This window comes from Mandrillus leucophaeus, unplaced genomic scaffold, assembly GCF_000951045.1.
Source record: "Mandrillus leucophaeus isolate KB7577 unplaced genomic scaffold, Mleu.le_1.0 Scaffold347, whole genome shotgun sequence".
NCBI lineage: Eukaryota > Metazoa > Chordata > Mammalia > Primates > Cercopithecidae > Mandrillus > Mandrillus leucophaeus.
This window is the reverse complement of record NW_012103665.1, coordinates 1,139,511-1,165,910: the sequence shown is the minus strand read 5'-3', so window position 1 is coordinate 1,165,910 and position 26,400 is coordinate 1,139,511. Positions and strand designations below refer to the sequence as shown.

The 26,400-nt window shown below is 40.5% G+C and overlaps 1 protein-coding gene across 1 annotated transcript in view; it reads left to right on the top strand.

Annotated features, from left to right (window-relative positions):
- Positions 1-26,400, top strand: part of RYR3 (ryanodine receptor 3) — a 403,627-nt gene that overhangs the window by 29,212 nt on the left and 348,015 nt on the right. Inside the window, exon 2 of the mRNA XM_011989131.1 lies at positions 2,014-2,121. Coding sequence (XP_011844521.1) covers positions 2,014-2,121 — 108 coding nt within the window. The remainder of the gene's footprint in view (positions 1-2,013; positions 2,122-26,400) is intronic.

Below are 26,400 nucleotides of genomic sequence, written 5' to 3'. Positions count from 1 at the left end.
AAAGGCGGTAGTCCTCCTCTGTTACAATCTCTTCTTAGTTAATTGTTTTAATAAAAAGGATTGGGCAAATTCCTGTATTGCCAGAATTCCAAGACTAGGTTTTTAGGATTTCTCAGCATAGAGACTTTGAGCAGAAAAGTATTTAAGTAGAAAAGTACTCACTCAAGGCCGGGTGCGGTGGCTCACGACTGTAATCCCAGCACTTTGGGAGGCTGAGGCGGGTGGATCACGAGGTCAGGAGATCGAGATCATCCTGGCTAACATGATGAAACCCCATCTCTACCAAAAAATACAAAAAATTAACCAGGCGTTGGTAGCGGGCACCTGTAGTCCTAGCTACTCGGGAGGCTGAGGCAGGAAAATGGAATGAACCCGGGAGGTGGAGCCTGCAGTGAGCCGAGATCCCGCCACTGCACTCCAGCCTGGGTGACAGAGCCAGACTCCGTCTCAGGAGAAAAAAAAAAAAAAAAAAGAAGTACTCACTCAAATCCTTAGTTGAAAACTACTTGAAAATGTACATTACCCAGAGCCAGCAGCCTTTGGAATAGGATTATCCATTCCTGGCTCACAACTTTAATAAAGGAAAATTGTAGGTAGGTCCAGCAGGCCGATTATCTTATTTTTTAGAATATTGCAGTTGGGAGAGGAGGAAGAATAAACAAACACTCGGAAATTAAAGGGAAGTTAAAGATGGTCAATTCCATTATTTTTATTTTAAAACTAAATGCTGAAGTTAGAGAGGTTGTCGGAGCCTTAGCAGCAGACTTGGTTTAGCTTTTAAAGTGGAGCTCCATGGAAACAGCTTTACCTGTTTCGAAGTGTTAGGCATGGCTGTCGGTGACTTCTGGCCCTCATTCCTCATTCCTGTTCTCACGGTATTGATATTCTGCCAATATCATGTAGGAAACACAGGATTAATACACAGGTGATCACAAGCTGTTTTCTCAAGGAAAATGGTGTGTCATCGAAATGGGATTGTAAACTCCAGAAAGGCCATGATTTAGCTTTGTATTTCTTTGTATCTTTTCCAATATCAAGCCCTGCATAAATGAAATACTTGAATATTTGCTGATCTAAAATGTTCTCACAGTGAAGAAAAACTTTAATATTTTTATTAGTGGCAGGAACAGTGTAGGGTTAAGTGCATGGACTTTGGAGACAGACTGTCCGGATTTGTATCTGACTCAGCCAAATGTAACACTTGGGCAGGCGACCTAAACTCACTGTGCCTTCGTTTCCTTGGCGAGAAACTGGAATATTAATAGTCCCTATCTTATAAGGTGGTTGTGAAGATTAAATGAGTTAACATATGCAAAGCCCTTAGAACAGTACCTGGCATAAAGTACTCAATAAAGATTAGCTACTGTTAGTATGCAAAGAAGGCTATCTTTAACTGTTAAGAAATGTCCCAGAATAGGCATGAATGTCATGATGTTAACTGGTCACTGTTAACTGATTCTAATAAAATGGAATTATAGGGATCATCATTTCTTAAAGTTCTGGACATTTCTTTGATTATGCTATATTTATATAGCTCTTAACCCCCTCTATGGCCTCTTTTTATACTATATCCAGGTTTTCTTAACAAATCAATGGATTCTCTATTAGGGTCCCTACTGTCTAGAGCCACATTATGGTCTGTCCACTGCCCTTTTCCAGATTATTGTGGAGGAGATTCCAGTGGCTTGCTTTTTCTGGTCTCACCCAGACATGGCTGTAGATAGATCAGCCTTCCCTTCCTCTCCCTTCTTTGGCAAGGCTATGTCTGTGTTCTTCCCTATGTACCTTCCCTCAAGTTGATCCTGACATGTTGGAAACTATTCCCTTGATATATGGGGCTTTTCTTATTCTTTAGAAACCAGCTTAAAACCCATCTTGAATAGGAGAAAGCCACCTTTTTGCATTCCTATTCACCCATCCAACTGTCATTTTGATTCATAGGCTCTTTGCCCTTGGGATGTTGTTGCGTGACTGATACGAGTAGGTATCCTCATTCTGATTTTATTTCCACAGTACATTCCTCCAGATCTCTGCGTCTGCAATTTTGTGCTGGAACAGTCCCTATCTGTCAGAGCCCTGCAGGAAATGCTTGCCAACACAGGTGAAAATGGCGGCGAAGGGGTGAGTACCTGAATTGTGTCCTGGGTTGGGATTGGGATGCACCACATCCCCAAAATACATTCTACATTTCGTCCAACTTTGAACTGAAAAATTTAGGACTGTTGAGATGATTCATATGGAGATAGTAAATCTTTCTCCCGGAGTTTAGTTGTTATTCAGCAACCCGGCTTCTGCTTCCTTTGAGTTAATCAGCTTCCACCAGAAAATAGACCACCGCTAAGGCTACCCGAGCAAGGCATAGGACGCTGAGCCTACTCCCCTCTCTTACCCCAGAATTCACCAGCGAATGTGGAGAGACTGAGAGGGTCTTGAGATTGAGGGTGCCTGTGAGCTAGTTTCTTTGTCCTTGGAGAAATCTCACTGGGGAGTTAGGACTGCTCCAATGGAGCACAACCAAGTTCGAACATGATTTCCTGCAGAATTCTGAGTCTTTGACAGGTGTCTAGAACTTGATGGTTTCACTGATGATGAGCAAGTACAGAATTGTCTTGAGTTTCCATTGTCAGTAAAATGATCCTTGTAACTAAGAGACAAGCTCCATATTGCCCATGTCAGAAGGCTTTTGGGCAAGACTTTGCCCAGATATTTCAAAATAATTTTTGACTCTTCCCTTTCCTAATGACTTACATTCGTTTTTATATATTTATCATCAAACACTTTAATTCTACTGCCTGAATATCTCAAATTCAACCATTTCTCTCCACTACCCTTACTCCCCCATACTCCATTAGATGACTATCCTCTACCTTTCGGTTACTGCAACAGCCTATTAATTGCTTTGATTGCTTCTATATTTACCCCCCCTCCCATTTTTCCACTCAGCAGTTCTTCCAAAATGCAAATACAATTATTACAGTTGCCTGTTTTAAAATCCTTTGTCTTCCCATTATTTTGAGATAAATTCCAAATTCCTAAACGTGGCATAGAGCCCTTTAGGAGTTGGTGAGCCCTGTTCACCTTTCCTGCCCCATCTACATCCCACCAAGTACTCAGTGTCCCAGTGACATTGAATTCCTCTGTCTGCCTCAAATATGCCGGTTCTCTTTTGCCTCTGATCCTCCATATCAACTATTCCCTCCACATGGAACAGCTTTCCTCCTCCTCTCTCACTTCCCTTATGTAATCCCTATGTATCCTTCAAGGAACCAGTTTAGTTATTAGATCAGTTGAGAAGCCTCTGCAGACCCCACAAGTCTGTTGCTGGGACAACATTAGGTACTTTTTCTATCATAGCTGTTACCACTCTGTACTGTCATTGCAAGTCTTTTTTTCTTCTCACTGGAGAGTACACTGTCTGTGGGTAGAAACTGTTCACAGTTACCTAGTAGCACAGTTTGTTCTTACTTGAAGTCGTGCATAATACGGACATGTCTCATTTGTAGTAGAAGAGACAATTGACTGTAGGATCAAGAGAATCGATGTTTCCATTTCGGTCATCCTCCAGCCCTTAATTAGATGTACCCAAGGGTACATCTAATCTCTTGGGGCCACAGTGTTCTGTGAGTTAGATCTCTAAGACTCTTAATACCAAATATTTGTGTTTTTTCACTCTCTTGATTTATAACAGTATACTGTAGGAAGACCACTGAGAATAGTTTGCTTTGTGCCTTAGATCATTAACACAGGTGAGATTTTTGTTCATTTAATGTTTGCCTCAGTCTGGGTTCACTTCCCCGTTCCTTGCATTGACCTCAGCATCTTATATCTTCCACATACCCTCAAACACTTCCAGTTTAGGGAGACTTTTTTTTTTTTAATTGATCACTCTTTTTCCAAGATGCATCATATACAGAAAGCTTTGATGAGGGAGACCTAGCTGATTTTAAATATCACCACTTTTTCAGTGTCAAAAAAGATCTGCTACACCCAACCTACTCTATGGTCCCAGGTTAGAAATTAAGGAGACAAAGAGATACTCTGTTAATTGGGGAATTATTTCTTGGCTATTCTCTTATCCTGTTTTGTTTTAAAAGTATATTTCAAAGGACTTCTTTTTCTTTATCATTTAGCTTGAGTGGTTCAGAGTCCTATAGATGAGAAAGTAAATTCAAAAGTTCTGGTTCTTCTTTGTTGCAAAGAACTTAAGTCTTAACTTGGTTTGTCTTAAGAGGAGTAAGTAATCATTCATGTTCCAAATAGAATGGTAGGACTCACTTTAATAAAACTGAGCTCTTCATTTTAGAATATATGAATAAGACCTACCTTAATTACCAGGCATGTTATAGCAGAAGTTTGTTTAATGTAATTATATATTTCAGGAGCCATTTATAAGTTACAACATTTAGAAACTAATACATTCAATCTTATTTGAATAATCTACTCTTCTTTAAAAACTCCACGTTCAAAATAAATGATCCATGACATTTTTGTTAATATCTATAGAATCATCATCGTCGTCATGATGTTGAGTCAGACTCTGAAATTTTCCATATTGCCTTTTGTTCTATTTTTGCCCAAGATAAGAGAGACCTGATAGTTATTTCCCATCTCGACACATTTATCACTATTATTATAAGGAGTAGTATTCACTGGAGATCTCAGAGAAAGGGGATGTGAGAAGAGAGATGGAACACAGATGGGAAGGTACAGTTTTCAAGTCATATTATTTTACTATGCATTGATGACTCCATAGAATAGTTACCTGAACAGCAGCTTCGGGTACTAGAACCCTCTTGGAACTTTCTCACAATTCCATCTGGGCTCTCAGTCTTTCATGTGAAAAACACGAGTTTTATATCATCTCTTGAGTCTGATTATTTTGCTTTTCTGAAGTAATTACTGTGCACATTTACTATTGGTACTTTATTTGATTTTAGAAGATAATATTCAGCAGGGAAGAAAAAGGAAAAATAAGGAAGTGAGTTAACATGACAGAGCAGAATGATTCTCTGGAGAGCCTGGGGATGTTTGAGTGGGATGAAGCCTTCTTTGCATGCCATTCCATTCTGTTTGGAAATAGCCATTTTCTGCTCTTAAATAGATATTGCTTTCACTAATGATCATGACTGCCACCAAATGGGAGGCTTTGAAGAGTATAATTTTTCCTTCTAGTCAAAGATTGGTCCTGGTGTACTGTGTCTGTTCACTGCTGTGTAGCAACTGGACATTTTTAAAAATGACTTCAGCTGTTTTTTTACTCACGTGTTGAGTGTACAGAAGTCTTTTTGCAAGGATTTACAATTCTGCAGCAATTTCTCTTGCTAACAAAGAAAACAAAAGTGCCCTAATTTAACAGCAAAGAGGTTTCTTTATTGTTTAAATATCCTTAGCTGCAGCCAGTAGTACATGGGAGCCAGCTTTATATTGAGAAGGAGAATCAGTGATGATGAGGACCTGGAGCAGAGAACATTTTGTGCCTCTCAGAGTCTGCCCTATCTCACCTCCTCCTTGGATCACTTTACCTCTGATCTAATCCGATGTAATTTTATTCTGGGGAAAATTACCAAGGGATAGATGCTTGGCACTGTGGCCAATTTTATGGCTACAGTTTGAAGTAAAATTCCTGCAATCAAATATTATTTTCACATTTTCAATTGATTTAGACCTATAGTGTCTACCAACCTTGGGCCGGACACGGAGCCGAAAGAGATGTCCCTATCTCCCTCTAAGCCCTCAATCTCCGTCATCCTATAGAAATGACTTTAAAGTGAGAGCAAACAGCATTGGTGATGAAAAAAATGCTCAGTCTTCAGTGTCAGGCAGATGTGTTTTTCAGTCCAGCCTATATTGGACCAGATGTCCTCTGGGGCAGGTTATTTCTCCTTTCTGTACCTTAATTTCCACATCTTCAAGATGCAGTCTATCTCATAGAACTGGGTGAGAATTAAATGAGATCACTGCCTACAAGTGCCTGTGAGTTTGAAAAGAAAAGTATTTTTTCCTCTCTTCATCCCTGGTCCACATCCTCCTGTTATATGGATCCTTCAGGAACATTCAAACTGCCTCAAAGGAAGGAGAGTCCTGTGCTACACAACTAGGTGCATGTTAAACTTAACTCCAAATGGGTTCTGACATGAACTGGCATAATGCTTCTAGAAATGAAAGGCCTTGGTTAACACAATTACCAGCTGCACTCCTTCCGATAAGGGCTCCGGTTTTCTCTAAAAGTTGACTTCATCAATGTCAGGTCTTTACAACTACAAAGAGAGATGAAATATAAATATAAAATGAATTATATAAATGATATATATAAATATCAATATTAAACTAATTGTATAGTTGCCACGTGAACGTGACACTTTATCCATGTCCAGAACACATAAGATTATGCCTGACTGTGGATGCTAAAATATCTGGTATGCTGATACACAAGCAGCCTTTTAACCTTGATGGGGCCAGGCGCGGTGGCTCAAGCCTGTAATCCCAGCACTTTGGGAGGCTAAGGTGGGCAGATCACGAGGTCAGGAGATCGAGACCATCCTGGCTAACACAGTGAAACCCCGTCTCTACTAAAAATACAAAAAAATTAGCCAGGCGTGGTGGCGGGCACCTGTAGTCCCAGCTACTTGGGAGGCTGAGGCAGGAGAATGGCCTGAACCTGCGAGGCAGAGCTTGCAGTGAGCTGAGATCATGCCACCGTACTCCAGCCTGCGCAACAGAGCAAGGCTCCATCTCAAAAAAAAAGAAAAAAAGAAAAAAAAAAAACCTTGATTGGGAAATGTGACCTGGAAAGATATTATTTCTGCAAGAACCTTTATAACAGATGTCCTCACTGAGAAGTTCTTCATTTCCCTGTATTGTGTGATTTGATAGTCCTGTTACTCTGAAAGGAGATTTTGGCTACTTTGATTTATCCTTGTCTTTACAGTAGAAAATACCACACACAGCATGGTTGCTAGTGAAATGGTGTGGCACATTTGTCATATGTTACTGCTTCCTGAGGATGACATGCCTGTGACTGCTAGAGGCTGTCTCCTGGTATCATGTGACCTTGGAAATGGCCAGTGAAGCGTAAACATACGTTAACGCTATATTCATATAAAGGTCCTTACAGTGCATGTCATGAGATACATGAGATATTTACCTTGCAACCAAGTTCAGGACATTCATTCATCTCATAAAGTCACAGAAAATTTAGTGACAAGTGGCAACATCATTAAGAAAGAATCAGCTAACAATGCGTCTGCCCTGACACTGCTACGTGATAAATACAACAAACACTGATGAAGGGAATTATTAGAAACCCCTTGTTTAACGTCTGAATTGTTGTTGTGCCGAGATTTCGACATGTTGCTGCAAACTCATCTGGAATGAAGAGGCCTAATAGGATCCTTACTTCTTGCTTCCTGGGTTCCTGTGTAACCGCCAACACTTTTATATCATAGAAGAAAAGGGGAGCCACCATCATTCAGATTTAGCATTTCACTCTGAGGTTTTTATCTTCCCTTTATAACTGTTAGAAAAAAATTAGTAATATAATTTATTTTGTATGTATGTGAGGAGGAAACATGACTGACGGAGGAACTGTGTCCACAACTTTAGACCTCATCCTCATTTACATGTTTTAATATTACAGTTTTAAAAATACATAATTTAATGAGTCAAATCTAACAAGCATTGATTACACTTCAGGAGAGTTCGTAAGATTTCCTTTAGAGACAAAGTACTAAGTCACTCATGCTTATATTGTGATTTAAGTCCGAGGTCTTGCCTGTAGAAGTGTCAAGTCCCTACGGTCAGAATAACCACGCTAAGTGTCGAAAGCGTGAATTTCCTTTGTACTCATGGGTTAAATAAGCCTCTGCCTCAAGCTGTCCACAAACGTCCTTGGTGCCCTCACTCAGGACCTCCCCACCCCAGTGCCGATGCCTTTCAGGCTGCTAACCTTGGGGACACTCCTCCTCCCTACACCTAATTGGTGAGAGCAGGATATCACATCATTAAATTTTTAACTTGCTTGGCTTGACTCTGCTTTTTCTTTGGAGAGGGAGAAAAATAACATTCTGGTTTCAGATGCTGGTCTTTCCTTTTTTTAATCTATGGCTGTCCATCCACACCTGCTACAAAAATAATGTTTTTATACTCGCAAAATAACAAAACGACTTGGCAGAATTGCTCTCACGTGCGAAAGCGTGTTGAAACCTACTCTTTAAAAGCTGCCCTGTGTTAGAGTTCATTTTACAGATGTACTCATGGCAGGCAGCCTGTTTCGGTGACAAAGCTGGGAGTTTGGAGGTTTAGATTTGGTCTTAACACTGCCACCAACTGGAAATTTAACTTCAAGTAAATCTCTTACCAACTGGGCTTTAAGTTCCCCACCTCTATATGACATCACTTAGATGCAAAATCCTTTCCCAGGTCTGTAATGGTTGCAATGTACCAAGTTAAAATGGAAAAGTATCATCACATCACTTCCTCTGGTGTGTCCTATGGGCTGTAGCCCATCACTGAGGAGCTGTGGAAATGTTCACCTTTTTGTATTAACCATTACTTTTGAGACCTTGGCTCCCATTTATTTAGGTAGAATGAATAAATGTGTTTTTCTCTTTTTTCTTTGCTGTGGACGAGGAGAATTTTACAAAATCCATCCGGGACAGCAACCCTAAAGCACTAAGCATTGACTACATAATTTTAATTTTTTTTTTTTTGAGACAAGGTTCTCCTGTAAATTTTCTTGTGGAATTATAGGAGACATATTGTGTATATTTGACAGGTTTTCTTTCCTCAAAGAGCTAGGAATTATTTTGACAAATTAAATATTACAAATGAGAGGCCTCCGAACTAAAGTTTCGATGTGTTTTTTTCCACAGACCAAATTGTCATTAAACATATGTACATTCTCTTCCCCCTTTCCTTTCCCCTCCTTACTATTCTTTCTCATGTTATGCTATGATTTTAGGATCTTATGCTGATATAATGGATTTTAATGTTTCCTTCATAAGCTGATATTTATGAAGGTATGTGTAAATAACCCACATTTCAGTTTTGGACTGGCCTTTTGATGACGTGGTTTTTAGTTAAAATATGCCATCTGGAAGACCTTACTTCATGGTAAGAAAGCACCTTTCTTGGTCTAAGCAAAATCTGAGTGATTGATTAATTGATGGCAATTCTAAGAGAAATTCCAAATTGCCTGATACAGGTATTGACCATTTTGCTTGGGTGGATTTTTTTATGTAAATGTAGTTATAAAAAAGTGATACAGCTGACTTAGGTGACAGCACATTGCTTGCTTATAGTTTGTTAATGACATCAGCACTGTACTAGAAAAAACAGGAAAAACAAACTTTTACATTTAACGCTCTTGCAAACCTCTAAGATAGCAAAATATTTACCAGGTAGGAAATCCACCCTCTTTATTCTGTTTTTGTTTGTTTGTTTGTTTGTTTTTTAACTCTGTAGTAAGCATCAGTAGACTCCTCAAATAAGTTGAAAGCTTTCGGCAAAACCTGCGCATGCTAAAATATCCATTTACTGTTTTGTTTTTGATTTTGCTAGCTCAGTGATCTCTCGGAATGGGTATGTTATTCATTCCTTCAATATACATGTACTTTGCATGGACAGCTGACTCAAGCTGTATTTGTCATGAACTGGGCCTTTCACTTGTGAGTGTTCAGGGCAGTTTCCATTCTTTGTGTCTGTGCAATTAAAAAAAAAAAAAAAAGAAACCACTAGTGCACCTCACCCTTCAGTGTTGTGAAATTAGAGGTGGCTGCACACTTAGAAATTTGTCGCCAGGCAGTTTGTTTTCCCACTGCTCTCCAATTAGAATGACTTGCCTGTGGACTCATTTTTTGTATTTCTTCAAAACATTCCAAGTTTTTTTTAAAGCCTCTCTTGTTTGCTCTGAATGTGGTCTAGACGGCCTGTGATCATAGGTTTCAGTCTGGTGAGATGACACAAGTGTGCAGCTTTGCCTTCATCTCAGCTTCTCGACGCTTCAGACCTCTTCCAGTGCTATTATGCAACTCCAGCTCTGCTATTCCATAAGGCTGGAATTCATGATAAAAATGGAAAAAGCTAGTTTGATATTTTCTTTCTCCTGCCGTATCTCCAAAGTGAACTAGCAGAAGAATTAAATGTGAACTTCAACAATTAAGAATAACCGTTCAGGTTAACTAGCTTTTTACATTTCTTCATATGCTGAGTAGAAGCCTTTTCAAGTGAAAGAACCCACAGAATGAATTTTTAAAGCTCCAGACTCTCTCAAATCCCCCCATTTATTAAATATAGTGCTTCAGCTTTACTGTGACTGTCTTTGGTGAAATTGGGCATATTGTGAAGTCGGCACCTTGTGTTTAAGATCAATATATGCCTGTCTGATCTTGGCGGTGTTTTTGCAAATGTGTTAACATTTAGCTTTGCTAATGTTACACAAACTGGAATTCTGTTCATCCTTGCTGTGGACATTGAAATGCTCTGTTGAAATAACCTTGTCATAATGGTATCTGTCATCTAGAAAGCCTGAGCTGCTTCTCTGTGGCTGGACTAAAGATATTTGTTGTTGGTGGTGGTTGTTTTTATATTTTAATTGCAAAAAAAATTAAATATCTTCATTAAAGTTTCTTAGAGGCATGAGGATGGATTGGGGGTGTCTCAGCTTTCTCCAGGACACAGTCTGTAGGTAAATAGTTTATTATTCAGGGAGATGTTTTGATAAGAGATTTTGCTGAGAGTTTTTAGAGAAATAACTGTTTCATGGTGGGGCAGGGGTAGAGTTTTACGAAATTTGTAAAAACGAATTTCAGCTGCATTTCTGGGAATGTGTTTTAATTCTTAATTGTACAATATTTGAATTTTTGGGAAATCTTTTAAAAAACCTGCTTACCTTTTGAAAATAAAGCACATTTGCAATTTTTTAAATCCTAGGAGAATAGAAACTCTTCAGTTTACTTATTAGACTTTTCCTTTGATCATGTACTTCACTTTTTAATAGATACCTGAGTTTAAATTATGTATTTGTAGGGAGAATTGAATGAACTAGAGCAAACTCCAATTTATTTCCATTTCATAAAAGTTTAATAAGAGCACCAATCTGGATATTCTGTTAAAGAAAAGTTAACTTGGTGCTAGAGAAACCCTGATCTCAGCTGGCATTTTCATCCTTACTTGAGTAAAAACACTCCAGTCCTATGATGGCCACTATCTGGTGTTAGAATGGAAGGAGCTAAAATAATGACGTGGAATCGGTGGAAAGAAAGTGGGATAAGATCAAATGTATTTAGGCGAAGCATGGTGTAAAAATTGCTTCCGCTCTGCAGAGGGTTGAAATGGTTCCCCACAAAGTAAGAGGAAAGCTGAAGGCAAAGTGCTTGTGCTTCCACCTTGAGTTTCCTCCTGTGGGTACTGCACATACTTGGGCTTGTAGTGAGGTGGGAGAGGGGAAAGTGCTGAGCTGTGTTTCTGAGTTCCATGATGTTGCTCTGGTGTGAGGGAGGAAAAGTGCTGGACTAGGCAGGTGGGGTGGACATTCTGGCCTTGGTATTCCCACTGTCTGGTCCTTGCTGTCCCACCTGCAAAACATGGACTCTGAACTAAATGAGTGGCTCCTAAACATCTATCCCAGGATCAATGTCTACCCATGATGAAGGATTCCTAAGTCATCAGGAAAACGGGAAAAACTGTTTTCTAGTACCCTTCCTGTATTGATGATCAGTTTCATTCCTGTGGTTGGAATCGTACTGGTTCTTGAACGTGTTCACTTGTAAGGCCTGTTCTTGCCTACAGCTCATGCATTCCATGTACTAAGTAGTTTTGCCCAAATACCAGATAGGTGTTTTGGTTAAAAAAAAAAAAAAAAAAAAAAGCCTTAAAAAAAAGCTCTTAGTGAAACCTGGATAGTCAGTTCCCTTGTTGGTTGCAATTATTCACCTCTTTCTTTGTGGATAACTGCCTCTGTGATGAAAGAGGAAAGGCACTTGATTTTAGAGTTTTTAGGCACCAGTTACCCCTCCTTTTGCTTTTGTTCTCGAGAGAGAAACACGCATTGGCACCAGCACTGGTAAGAATCACCTGGTGCCATCCTATTAAGGATGTGCAGCTGGAGGCTTGGTGCGCCACACCCCGTTTCTCTGCTGTTCATCTGCCTTGAAAGGTGGAGGATAGTAGGCAGGAGAAGTGGGATGTTCCGAAAGAATGAACCGAGAGCTGACCCAGTGTAAATGAGGCCCGCACCACACAGGTTTCTTCTAAGGAACAGCCTTTGCGCGCTTGCTTTTAAAGGCCCTTCTCTCTGCTGACTCCCCTGAGTCCTGCTCTCTGCGTGGGGCCAGAGGTGGCAGTTATTCATGGTGGAACCATTCCTTAAAATATTCATTTTCATGTCTTTGATGAGCTATTTGAAAGGTAAGTTGAATGCATTACTTTTTTTTTTTCTTTATATCTTCATAGTTTAGTTTCTAAAGTTATGACTTGGTTTTAGGAATTTTGAGAATTACTGCTAGGGTATACACATCTCCAGTTATTTTAAACCATTTTTTAATTGATACATAATGGACCTAGTTTCAGAATACATGTGATAATTTAACACATTCATGTAATTTATAAAGACCAAATCAGTGAAAATCTCCAGAATTTATGTTTTTGGTGGGTACAAATAACTGAGTTGTAATTACTGAGGCATCGTTAGTTGATGAAATAGAGCTATGGAGCCGATTCTGTACAACCTCACCTCCACAGTGATACTGTCTAAGCCATAGAAGCCACAATTAATTATCTGACCTCAGGCAGCTGACCCAAGTCACCAGGAGAATGAGCAACTGCTGTTCCCAGGCAACCAGTTGGACGGTGCAGGGCAGGTGAAGCAATAGGGATACGCAAATCCATGCTTTATCAGCTACGCAGATTTCACTGAAAGTCAGTGGGAGAAACCGTAGGTTTGTCTGCAGCTTTCCCAAACTCTCAATAATAGAGTCTCAATCTGTTGTATACGGAACTCCAATTCCTCTTCTCATAACTTCAGTCTTTCCTATGGCACAAATCCCTTCTGAACTTCCTACTATGTCTTTCCCCAAGTGGGGCTCCCTAGGCCTCTGCTAACACTATTTATTGCATTTGCAATTTCTTGTGAGATTTTATTAAAATGAGCTGTTCCCAGGGTAACCAGGAACGGTAAGTTCACTGGACTGAACCCCTGGTCCAAACAGATCCAATTCAAACTGGTTTAGTGTTTCACCTTAGGTGTTTTGCTTGCAGGAATGTAAAACATTCTTCAGTTCTGCCAGTCTCTTTCCCCATTTGTCTGTCTATACAAATTCATCAATGTGCACTTTTTACTAAATATATTAACTTCATTTTAATGCTATTAACAAAACTTAGTATTTTGTGTGTGTGTGCATAATAGGTATCACTTCGCACTTCCTCACATTTACACTTGTCTTTCCAAACATATATCCCTGTATAAAAGGAATTTCTAGGGTGTCTATTTTGGACTTCACTTCTTTTTCCCACATGGTACACCTTGTTACTAAGATAAAATTCTAACAGGGAAAAAAAGCCTTTATTACTATGATTTTTTGTATTAAACTATATTTAAAAATTGGTTGCTTCGATCCCTTTTTCTGAAGAGTAATGTCCTAGTTGCTGTATCTTACAAAATATGCCAAAATAATCAAAAGGTTTCTGTATTCCAACTTCTTCCATGTTTTATTCAGTAAAGTCTACTTTAATTTATCCTCAGGTTCTAGCATGAAATAGAGGCATGCCCACTCCCAAATGATCCTGGTATTAACATATGTGTGTATCCCTCTAAACCAAAAGACTCCTATCTGTAAGACCTGCTTTTTTTTTTTTTTCTCCTCCTGAGATGGCATCTTACTCTGTCACCCAGGCTGGTGTGCAGTGGTGCAATCTCTGCTCACTGCAACCTCTGCCTCCTGTATTCAGGTGATTTTCCTGCCTCAGCCTCCTGAGTACCTGGGATTACAGGTGTATCCACCACCACGCCCGGCTAATTTTTGTATTTTTAGTAGAGACAAGGTTTCACCATGTTGGCCAAGCTGGTCTTGAACTTCTGACCTCAACTGATCCACCTACCCCGGCCTCCCAAAGTTCTGGGATCACAGGCGTGTGCCACCGTTCCCAGCCTACAAGATCTATTTTAAATGCACTCACTTGATCTAGGAAAAGAGTCTCAGGCCAAATCCAGTTTCTTCTTACAAATCTCAGTGGGCTTCAGAGAAAGGGGGATGCTGAGTCAGACAATATGCTGTCCCTAATGTTCCCAAACCTCCCTGGAGCTGGGTCGTGCTGGCTCAGACCATCCAGTTTGTAACCCGTGAGACCTTGCACAGCATTCTCTCCCAGATGGAGCTTCTGCAGTTTTTCAGATTGGCTTAAAAAAAAAAAAAAAAAAAAAGGAACCAATAAAGAACAACCTGGGTTACCATGTTAACAGAATTGATGGCAAGAGCCAAACACATTACCCAGTGTTCTTCTACCTTTTATTATTTTTTTATTATTATTTTTGAGATGGAGTCTCACTCTATTGCCCAGGCTGCTGGTATGCAATGGCACAGTCTTGGCTCACTACAACCTCCTACTCTTGACTTCAAGCGATTCTCCTGCCTCAGCCTTCCAACTAGCTGGGATTACAGGCATGTGCCACCACATCTGGCTAATTTTTGTATTTTTAGTAGAGACGGGATTTCACCGTGTTGGCTAGGCTGGTCATGAACTCCTGACCTCGTGATCCACCCACCTCGGCCTCCCAGAGTGCTGGGATTACAGGCGTGAGCCACCGTGCCCAGCCTCTTCTACCTTTTAAATAACCTTTCTAATTATGTCTTTATAATCCAGTGATTGAAAAATAAACTTCAATATGGGACTATTATAATTAGAACTAAGAATTCACTGCTGTAACGCTACATTGGAAACTCACTGTAATGTAACGTAAATGTACATTACAATGACCATTTCACACAATGTGTCACCAATTCCTGTTTTAGTATTATCTTAACTTCACATCTCTTTTAAAATACCCAACATGTTCCAAAATACAGTTGTCAGTTTCTCTCGGATACTGAGATCCTCCTTGCTTGGTCCAAGGGAATACATGTTAACCTTTGCAGCATCATGGCTGGTATCTTTGAGCAAACCCCTGCTTTCTTGCAGCAACAAGGTGGCCCAGTCTCATCTTAATTTTTCTACCCCAGGACATGACATTGTACAACTCTTTAATATCCCTGGTTCTGTTTCATAGCGAATATTAAAGATCAAACTCTGGCTCTAGGGATATATATTTGTTACCCCCACTGTGACCCATCACAAGCTAAGCCAATTGGCCTGAGATTGGAGGAGGTATTAGTATGATACCAGCAGAGAGGTTAAATCACATTCATGACAGCATGATTTAATAATAGAGTGAGACTTTATTATTTTTATGAGGAACATGAATTGAAAGTTCACCATGGTTACTCCAATATACTTCTAGCCTCCTTTTTATTTCCTGCCTTACTTAAATATAAAAACTTTTTGAAATAACTTTTAGGTTCGGGGGTACATGTGTAGGTTTGTTATATAGGTAAACTTGTATCATAGGGATTTGTTGTACAGATTTCATCACCTAGGTACTAAGCCTAGTACCCAATAGTTATTTTTTCTAATCCTCTTCTTCCTCCTACCCTCAATCCTCAAGTAGGCCCCAGTATCTGTTGTTTCACCTCTTTGTGTCCATGTGTTCTCATCATTTAGCTCCTGCTTATAAGTGATAACGTGGTATTTGGTTTTCTGTTCCTACATTAGTTTGCTGAGGATGATGGCTTCCAGCTCCATCTGTGTTCCTGCAAAGGACACCTTCTCATTCTTTTTTATGGCTGTGTCATATTCCATGGTGTATATGTACCACATTTTCTTTATCCAGTCTACCACGGATGGGCATTTAGGTTGATTCCATGTCTTTGCTATTGTAAGTTGTACTGCAGTAAGCATATGCATGCATGTGTCTTTACAGTAGAACAATTCATATTCTTTTGAGTATATACCCAGTAATGGGATTGCTGGGTCGAATGGTAGTTCTCTTTTTAGCTCTTTGAGGAATCACCACACTGCTTTCCACAATGGTTGAACTAATTTACACTCCCACCTACAGTGTATAAGCGTTCCCTTTTCTCCACAACCTCACCAACACCTGTTTTTTGACTTTTAATAATAATGGTAGCCATTCTGACTGGTGTGAGGTGGTGTCTCATAGTGGTTTTTATTTGTATTTCTCTAGTGGTCAGTGATGTTGAGATTTTGTTCACATGCTTGTTGGTCACATGGATGTCTTTTTTTGAAAAGTGTTCCTGTCCTTTGCCCGCTTTCTAATGGAGTTTTTTTTTTTTCTTGTAAATATGCTTAAGTTCCTTATAGATGCTGGATATTAGACCTTTGTTAGAAGCATAGTTTGCAAAACTTTTCTCCCATTCTGTAGGTTGTCTGTTTACTCTGTTGATAGTTTATTTTGCTGTGCAGAAGGTCTTAAGTTTTATTACATTCCATTTATCAATTTTTACTTTCGTTCCAATTGCTTTTGGCATATTTTTTCGTGAAATCTTTGCTCATTCCTGTGTCCAGAATGGTATTGCCCAGGTTGTCTTCCAGAGTTTTCATAGTTTTGGGTTTTACGTTTGAGTCTTTAATGCATCTTGAGTTGATTTTCATATACAGGGTAAGGAAGGGATCCAGTTCCAATTTTCTGCTATGACTAGCAAGTTATCCCAGCACCAGTGTATTGACTAGGGAGTCCTTTCCCCATTGCTTGTTTTTGTCGGCTTTGTCAAATATCAGATGGTTGTAAGTATGTGGCCTTATTTCTGAGCTCCATGAGAGCTTTTTTTTCCCCACCTTGAGGTAACAGAGTTCCCGTGGCCCATAGCTATATTGTACTATGCTGTCCTTTCTCCATTATTAACATGGCACTTAGGGAACACCTACTGTATGTCCTTTCCATCTTCTGGATTCATGGCACAGTTTTCTAGGATTTCTAAATCATCTTTTGGTTCTTTAAGCTGTGTAAACAGCTGAGGATGTATATTGATGACTGGACAGTGATATGATTTCCAGGGATTTATATAACCTGCCTTGGCTCAAGTCAGTCAGTTAATCTGTCTGTTTCTCTGGCACTTCCTCTCACTGTTGGCCATCACAAACTTCTTATCTTAGATAACATGTTTCCTCCTTCAGGCTTCTGAAGACCATTCCCAGTCAGCAGTGGTCTCTCTTAGTGGAAAGCAGAAATCAGCAGCAATGTTCATTTCAGTACCTAGCTGTCACATTACATTAATGGTAACCACTAACCTTGCTGCCAGTGGATTGAATTATTATTATTTTTTTCATTGGAAGAGGCAAACAACACAACTGATATTAATTTTATTAATTTTGTGGAGTTGTTTTTTTATTTTTTATTTCCAATTTGTGAACCATACTTGGTGTTGTGGAGCTGGCCGCTCCTCCTCCTCTCACAGGAGCTCTGCAGGTGCTACTTTTAATATGCCTTCTTTCTTTGCTGCAAAGCCTGCCACAGTGTCTTGCAGCTCACGGAAAGTCAGGTTTTACTGTCAGCCCCGGTAGGTTATCCTCCCATTGTCAGTGTGATAAATTTGCTCCCCGCACAATGGGAGAAAATAGATCAGATGGTGCTCGCTCTGTCTGGGTCCCAGCTTCCATGCATAGATCAGCAAAGGAGCTTTTTTATTTAACTATTATTTTTCCAGTTGACAGAAGAGCTCGTGGATGAGAAGAATGCTGGGACCTAAGCCAGCCTCTGAAAGGTGGGCTTTGGAAAGCAGCCATGCGAAAAGCACTGTCCAAGCGTTAGACAACTCAAAACAACTCTGAGACACACTAGTCCTGCAGATACACAGAGAAGTGTAGAATGCTGTACTAAGAATGCACAATGAATGCTGAGGCATACCCTTAAGGGCTGGGGGTCTGCAAAGCACAGAAACCAGAGTGAGAACATAAGATCAGAGGTGACTAATTCCAGAGGAAAGTGACCAAGTAGTAAGGGAAGCAGTACTGCGAGTCCCTTTCCCCAGCCTGCTTTGTGCTTTGCCATTAACTGCATCTCCTTCCAGGCCCTGCAGCGTCCACACTGGTGGGGAGGGAGTTCTACAAGGCATGGGAGGCAGTTAAGGAAGTGTCCAGCTGACTTTTGATGTGGTGAAGACAGGTGGATCTGGGGTTGACCATGGTGGGCCTGAAACCCTTTTTCTGAGAAGCTTATCTAGAGTCTTCACCACATGTAGATTTTGTAGTAGGGATTTGTGTCTTTCTATCTATCGTATATATAGAAGCAGAGTGGAGAGAGAAGCAGAGAGAGTCAAACATTAGTCTTAAAGTTAGCAAAGGCAATCAATCATGTTTGTTCTTTGCGTCTTTGGGGTTCTGGAGAAATATTAAAAGGAAAGTCAATCACTGGTCCAAAAGGATGATTCTGAGAACAGAGAAGTGCTTGCTGACTGCATGCATCATACATGAAGGGTCCTGTGTGGCTAAGTCCCAGAGGGGTGACTGTCAAGCCTGACTGTGCATTTGAATTACCTGGGAGCTCAGACTTCACCGTGGGCCCACCAAATTGGAATCTTATGAAAATGACCCAGCTTTTATGTTGTTTATTTTTTTCTTCTTTGGTATTTATTTTTAAATCTCCACTAGTTATTCCAGTCTATAGCTGGGATTAAGGGCCACTTTTCTAAAATGAAATCATGAGAGGTTCAGAAGAATGATGTCACTGCCTTCAGAACAGCACCTGGTCCATGCACAGGTACTAAGTATTAGGAGCATCTGTTCTGTCTGCCCCCAGGCCCACATACACAGGATCCCAGAGAATCAGCCTCTTCACCCAAGGCCGCTTTGTATACTTTGAGAATAAAGCAAGTTCGCTGTTGGTTTTGCTTGGGAATATAAACTTGCCCCCATGCTCATTATGTGGATATAGAGAAAACAGGATGAATCAATCTTCATCTAGCAAAATCATAGTTGAGACCAGTACAACAAAGATAGAGAGATTTAAAAAAATAAAGGTTGGTTGTTACAGGACATCCAAGGGGAAAAAAAAAACCCATGTAAGTTGAAGGAGTGCAGGAAAGGGAGAGGAGGATCAGATAACAAAATAGAATCCAGTTGATTTTCTGCTTTATAGCTTGTGTAGGTAAAGGTGTTACACACGGTAGTCGTCAGCAGGGTTTTATGATAAAAAAAAACTTACTCCTATTTTGTTATCTATAAATCCTCAGGATGAACAGTGAGATTTTTATAGAGAAACAGTAGATTAGAAACAGTGTTCAAATTTTCATGTCAAGGTAATCGGACCTTTTGAATGTTAGACTCTTTGTTGGAAATATTCATTATACTACATTTGGTGAATGGAAATAATTGGGCAGAGCTCTTAGTATTGACCCTTTGTGGTCACTGGTCCACCGTTTCATCTGAAGCCTAATGAGGAGGAGGAGTATGGGTGGTTCAAATAGAAACCAGAGCAGTGACTGGAAAACAAATTTGGCTGACAGATTCCTTTTATGCAAAGAATGAACTTGGCAACATCAGATTCTTAATCTATTAGCTACAGGAGAAGGTGGGAATAATTCGGAGAAAAAAAATAATAGCCTCACCTCTTTCCAAAGCATACTTGTCATCAATCTAAATGTCATTAATACCCTGACAAATATCTGGCGATTTGCTCTTTTAAAAGACACCATAATAAGAAACATGTGTTAGGGCTGCCATTTTGGCTCTCTGTTCGCTCCATGACATCTGTGTTCAAAGAAAAGCACAGATGTATCCAGGATGACCCTGCCCAATTTGGAGGCATCCCAGTGACCACCTTTTCCCCCTCAATGGAAAATGCTCATCCGTCTGTTTGAGAAGCAGTGTTTGAAAAGTATCCAGACTAGTGGGAAAGTCATTTAATTTGCTCTTCAACCATTGTGGATTGGCACAAAAGGGCAGGAAAATGGTAGCAGAAATCTACATCAATTCTCATAGGGCAAAGGCTCTTAGTTTTAAAGTCTTGGAAGACAGGAGGTTCCCCAGTTGTCTTCAGTTGCACATTTGGAGTTTAAGTCTGCACCACCCAGGGGATCTTCCTACAGCTTTCGGTGCCCACAGGAAAGAATCAGCTCTAGGTCACCATAGCACCTCCTTTGCAGTCTCCAACCCATCTGAGCCATCTCGCAGATTATACCTATTCCATGTGCCAAACTTGTGCGAAGCAGAATCTAAGTAGGTGTTTTCCTGGAAGAGACTACTGGGGTACAGGTTCTTGCTCCAAATGATGCCTGTGACTGAGCATTTACAGCTTCTCAAATTGGGCTCTGGCCTTTCATCCTTTTGTTCTGAAATCCTTCCATGTGGCTGTGAAACTAATGACATGAACAAAAAGGAGACTGCACAACCTTCTCATCCAGGAAGAATAATTCTAGGCACTTCCAAGAGAGAGGGTTAGCCAGATTCAGTAAATTATAAACCATGGGAATGGTAAATTTGACATGCAGTGGTGGGCAGGGGGGATGGATTGTTTGATATTGCCTCTGTTTTCCTTGCTTAGTGACAAAGTTTATGTATTTAATAAATCAAAGGAGTGCCTGTCTGTGCACTGCTTTTCAAGTATTCTTCTCTTTTGTCCTGTGATATGAGGAGATAGGAAGAAGGCAGTACTGTGGGTGTCGAAGGTGGGGCTCCCTGGAGTCAAGGTCACTCTACAAGAGCACAGCAGCAGACAGAGTGACTGCCATAGGTCCTTCTGCCACCAGATGCAGCCGACTTTCTTTTCTGGGGTGAGGGCTGTCCTATTGTGCATTGCAGCCTTTGACATTTGGTCCTGTCTTTTTAGTAAGGCAACTGCTAGCTGACCAAGTAAGACTACCATGATCACTGAATTTGGGGGCAGTAGTGCTATCAGATTCTGTGCCTTCCACCTGTTTTCTGTCATTAAGATGCTATTTCACGGCCAGGTGCAGTAGCTCATGACTGTAATCCCAGCACTTTGGGAGGCCGGGGTGGGCAGATCACATGAGGTCATGAGTTCGAGACCAGCCCGGCCAATATGGCAAAACCCCATCTCTACTAAAATTAAAAAAAAAAAAAAATTAACCGGGTGTGGTGGCGTGAGCCTGTATTCCTAGCTACCCAGGAGGCTGAAGCAGGAGAATCACTGGAACCCAGGGGACAGAGGCTGCAGTGAGCCGGGATTGTGCCACTGCACTCCAGCCTGGGCAACAGAGCAAGACTCCATCTCAAAAAAATAAAAACCAATTCTGTCTCACAGTTTCAGTTTTCACTGATCTCTCAAGATGCTCATGAAAGATGCCAGGGATGTTGCCGCCTTTCGAGCATGTTTATGTGAAGGACCTGTTCTGCTCTGGCTGAGTTGGTCCAGGCCCACTTGGAAGATTTCTTAGTACGGGGAAAACCTCTTCACAGAGTGTCCTGAAGTCAGTGGCTCAGGCACCTCTGACTGTCGGCTTTAGATTCATATGAATCATACCATTATGAGTTGAAAATCAAGGTGTCAAAAGAATGACACCTTACACTGTCTAGTGTTTTATACTCCAAGGTTGAGAGCCACAGGAGGTAGGTAGAATCTTTGTTCGGGTCAGGAGAAGGAGGGTTTGGCAGTTAGCCAGTTGAGGATTGAAGTATCTCATCCAAAAAAGGTGGCGAAGAAACAAGTGTCCCACACTGGGCTCTTCGGGGTTTCACACCAGTTTCAGGGAGTTAAGATGCCTACGTGTACTTAGCGAGCTCCTGTTGTCTCATTCTCTGGCTGTGACTCCTCATCATAAGCCATACTCATCTGTGCACATGCCACTCCCACCCCTGGGTTATACTGTCTAATTCCTAGTCTACTACCACAAAATCCTTTATTAACTATTAATATCATCAAAGAAGAAAAAAAAGTCCCTGTTACCAGATGTTTACAATTCAAGTCCTGTTTGGAAAATGCCCCATCAGTTCCTTCGGTGTCATTTGAGCTGGAGAGGTGTTGTCTAGCCCTATTGAGAGGTGAAACCAGGTGGGCTTCTGGGTCCAGTGCGGACTTGGAGAACTTTTGTGTCTAGCTAAAGGATTGTAAATGCACCAATCAGTGCTCTGTATCTAGCTAAAGGATTGTAAACGCACCAATCAGCACTCTGTGAATGCACCAATCAGCATGCAGTAAAATGGACCAATCAGCAGGATGTGGGCAGGGACAAATAAGGGAGTAAAAGCTGACCCCCCGAGCCAGCGGCAGGAGCCAGCAGCAGCCACCCACTGGGGTGGCGTTCCATGCAGTGGAAGCTTTGTTAAAACTTTAGTTTTTCACAATACCTCTTGCCGCTGCTGACTTTGAATCTGCACTACCTTTATGAGCTGCAATGCTCACCAGGAGGGTCTGGGGCTTCATTCCTGAAGTGAGCAAGACCACGAACCCACCGGAAGGAGTGAACTCCGGACACCCACCCTTAAGAGCTTTAATACTCACCGCGAAGTCCGCAGCTTCATTCTTGCAGTCAGCGAGAGCAAGAACCCACCAGAAGGAACCAATTCCGGACACACTCTCTGTCCACCCCTCCTGGAAGAACAGTTTGCTTGAGTAGGATCTTTTGTGTTTGACGAGAAGGGAGTGATCCACTAGCCTGTAGTGGTAGGACAGGGTAGACCTAGAATCTCACAGCTGAGTGAGGCAGCCTTGAGAAACAGGGAATGCACCAAGTCCCCAGAAATAAGAATGGGGTCTAAAGTGAAGAGTCCACAAGGGGCAGTTAGAGGAGCCAATGGCTTTGGGACCCAAACTGCAATGCATCCGTGCAGCAGGAGATGTTTACCATGGAGTCTAGAGCTGAGCCTGAGGGAGCTATGGGGAGAGGCTCAGATATCTTCAATAAAGACCGCCTCTCTAGCGTTTCCATGTAACAGCAAGGGTAAAGAAAGACTGTGGAGTTAGTGTCTTAAAAGCAGTGATGCTAGTTATGTGTCCCCATCTGCCTTTCAGGTAGGTAAAGTCGTTTCCTGAAGATCCTGGCAAAGCAGTCGCACCCACAAGCAACTGAAGGTATAGGGAATAGACAAAATACTTTAAAAATGCCGTGTTTCATTAAGCACATGTACCATGTTGCACTGCCACCCACACGCTCTCTACTTTTGCCCAAAATGATGATATAGTAATAGTGTTAAAGAAAATTTAGAAGAGGAAAAATTCGGTGGTTCTGCAACTAGCCAAATGGCTATTTCATTTTCATAGGTTTCCTTATTCTTGCCTATGTGTAATATTTGAAGGCATTTTATTTTCTGCTTTTCTCGTGGTGGCATATCAAAAACGTTCTTCTGTGTTTCCACATAACCTCTATAATTGCCTTTAATAAAGCATAGAACATCCTGAAGAAGCCTCATAATTTACTAGATAATACTTTTCTTTGGTATATTTAGGTTCTTTCCAGGTTTTTTGTTTTGTTGCACCTATTATAATGCTCTTATCACAGCTGGGTGCACACTTGTCTTTGCTTGTCTTGAATTGCTCCCAGAAGTAGAACTACTAGAGAAAAGGTTATGGACTTCTTTATGGCCCTTTTCATGTATTTCCATATTGCTTTGTAGAAGGGTTGTACTCCTTACCGCCTTTCCTGGAATCGCATCGACTAAATTGCAATTCTGACAGCATTAGGTTTTTTTCCCACTGATGCAAATTTTGCAAATGTAAAATGATATATCAAAGTTGCTTTAAGTATCATTCCTTTCATTACTAGAAAAGATAGAATCTCTTCCATATGTTTGAATTTTCTTCTAATATGTGTCATTTATTCATATTCCTTGCCGACTTCTATGAGGCTTAGTTTTTTTTCCCTACATTTCACTGAGATAGTAACCCTTTTGTTACAAAGTCTTTCTGTAGTCTATTAAATGTTGGTGTTTCCATTGTTCTGAATTTCAGTAATTTCAGTAATTTTGGTACAATCATATCTGTCTTTTATTTCCTTTGTGAGTATATCTGATGCATCAAAGCATGGATAAGTATTAGGTCTGTAAAGAATGTGGAGTCTTCTGTTGCATGCTAGTTTTAGAATTTAATTTTAAAATGAAATATTTAATTATGTTATCCATCCATAACTTATCTTTTTGTTTCCTGTGGATCTTACTGAAAGCTTTTCTGATTTGCCATCCACATCTCACAGAGGCTTGTGCTTGATAACCCTGCCTTTCTCCTGTTGTACTGAAATCTGCCTTGTCATACGCTACACTTTCATATAGTCAGACCTATTTACGGGCTGTCTGTATTGTGCCACGTTTCTCTCTTTGAATCAGAGTATCAGAGTGAATTAATGAACTTGGCTTCATAACATTTCCTAAACCTTGGTTCTTTTCAGAATAAAAAATCCTTACTGTTTATATTACCAGATTAGTTTTGTAGCAGTTTGTGAAACTGCAAGATATCCTATTGGAATTGTAATTAAAACCATATTAAATCTGTAAGTTAAATTCAGGGGAATAAGCAGTTACAAATATTAATGTTCTCATCCTGTAACAAAGTACACCTCTCCAGTTCATCAAATCAAATCTTACTTTATACAATAAGGTTTTGTAGTTTGATTTTAAAGGTTGCATTCACCTAAGCAGATTTCTAAAAATTTAATATTTTGTGGAAACCATGAGTAGAATCTTTCATTATGCTTTCTAACCGAATATACTAGGTGACTTGCTTTTGTTTATTTCTACTGTTAAGTATTATTGTTTTCTACTTTATAGGACATCATTACTGTTTAGTTGTCACTTGTATCAAAGGAAATGCAAACCTCCCAGGCAATGTAAAAGAGCTTCATCCTGTTCAGGAAATATTGTTCTGTGACCTTCCAGAAAGACTTCTTTCTTCTCTAGCCTAAAAGAGGGGAACTGAAGTGAGGTGTGAAAGGAAGAGAAAATTAAAGTGCACACATCCATGTTTGGAAAATGACTTCATCCCGTATAAGACCTCCTAGGAATATGACCTTCCAAACAAGCTCAGCGAGGAGCCTTCCTGGGGCCTTGGAATATTTCTTATTGCCTAGGACTCCCAAAGTGGAATTTAGGGTTCAAGATGTTAAAGGAAGTTGGTTTGGATCTCTAACAATATTGAAACATTTGTGTGTGGCTGAATAGAAGCATAGTCCCCTCCCCTCCTTAGTTGCCGTATCTGGTTTATCTGACTGGGAAGCAGTATCCTCTGGCAACTACTAGAAGAAATGTCAGTAACGGAAATTAATTCTGCAGTTATAGGCAAGAGGATTGAGTTAATGAGCTAGTGGAACATTTTTCGTCTGGACATGGCATCAGGGCCTTTTACCAGCATTTCCCTAATCCACCTCCATCCTGTGAGATGTCCTTCTGCCAATGACAATAACCAAGGTCACTTGTGGCAGGGACAGGACTGCCATCCTGTTAAAGCCTCCCAGTCTTGAGGTCTGGACATCCTTCGTGAACAGACTCACACAATCTTCTATGTAGCATATCACACCTTTCCTGGACTGTTATTCCAGAATTAGTATCAAACAATGAAAAGAGTTAGTAGAATTTGTAGTTAGACCCAAGTTCAAATCCAAACATGTTGCTTACAAGCTCATCACGGGACTATTTCTTAAATTCTCTATGCCTCTTTTTTCCCCATCTGTAAAATGAAACCAAAAGCACCACCTCCCCTAATTACTTACTCATTCAGGAAATATTTAATGCATGCCTCCTATGTGCCGGGCACTGACGTGGGCACGGCAGAGGATACAACATACTCATGGAGCTTATATTCTAGGGGGAGAGAGAATAAATTCATATTAAAAATAATAAATACCACATGAGAAAATAAAGCAGAAAATGTGAGAGAGTAAGGGTGATTGTTCTTTCAGAAGGGTTGACCAGAGGAGACTTCTCTCATGAGATGACTGAGCACAGAACTGAATGAAGGGTGGAAATTAACCATGAGAATATTGGAAGAGAATTTCAGGCAGAGGGAAACACACATGTGCAGAGGCTTTGTGGTGGGAGCATGCTTTCTGAAAAACAGAGGAAAACCAGTATGATTGGCGCAGAGGATGTGATGGAGAGCATGCTGCTGGTAGGTGAAGTTAGAGAGGTAGGAGGGAACCAGGTTGTACAGGGCAGTGATTTGCAAACTACAGCCAACAGGCCAAATCCAGACTATGGCCTGTTTAGGTACAACCCTTTAGGTAAAGGAGGTTTTTAAATTTTTAGAAAAATGTTTTTTAAAAGTTTTTTAAAGGGCAAATTCTTTAAAAAATAAAATAAGGCTAGGCATGGTGGCTCACTCCTGTAATCCCAGCACTTTGGGAGGTCGAGGAGGGTGGATCACCTGAGGTCAGGAGTTCGAGACAGCCTGGCCAACATAGGAAAACCCCA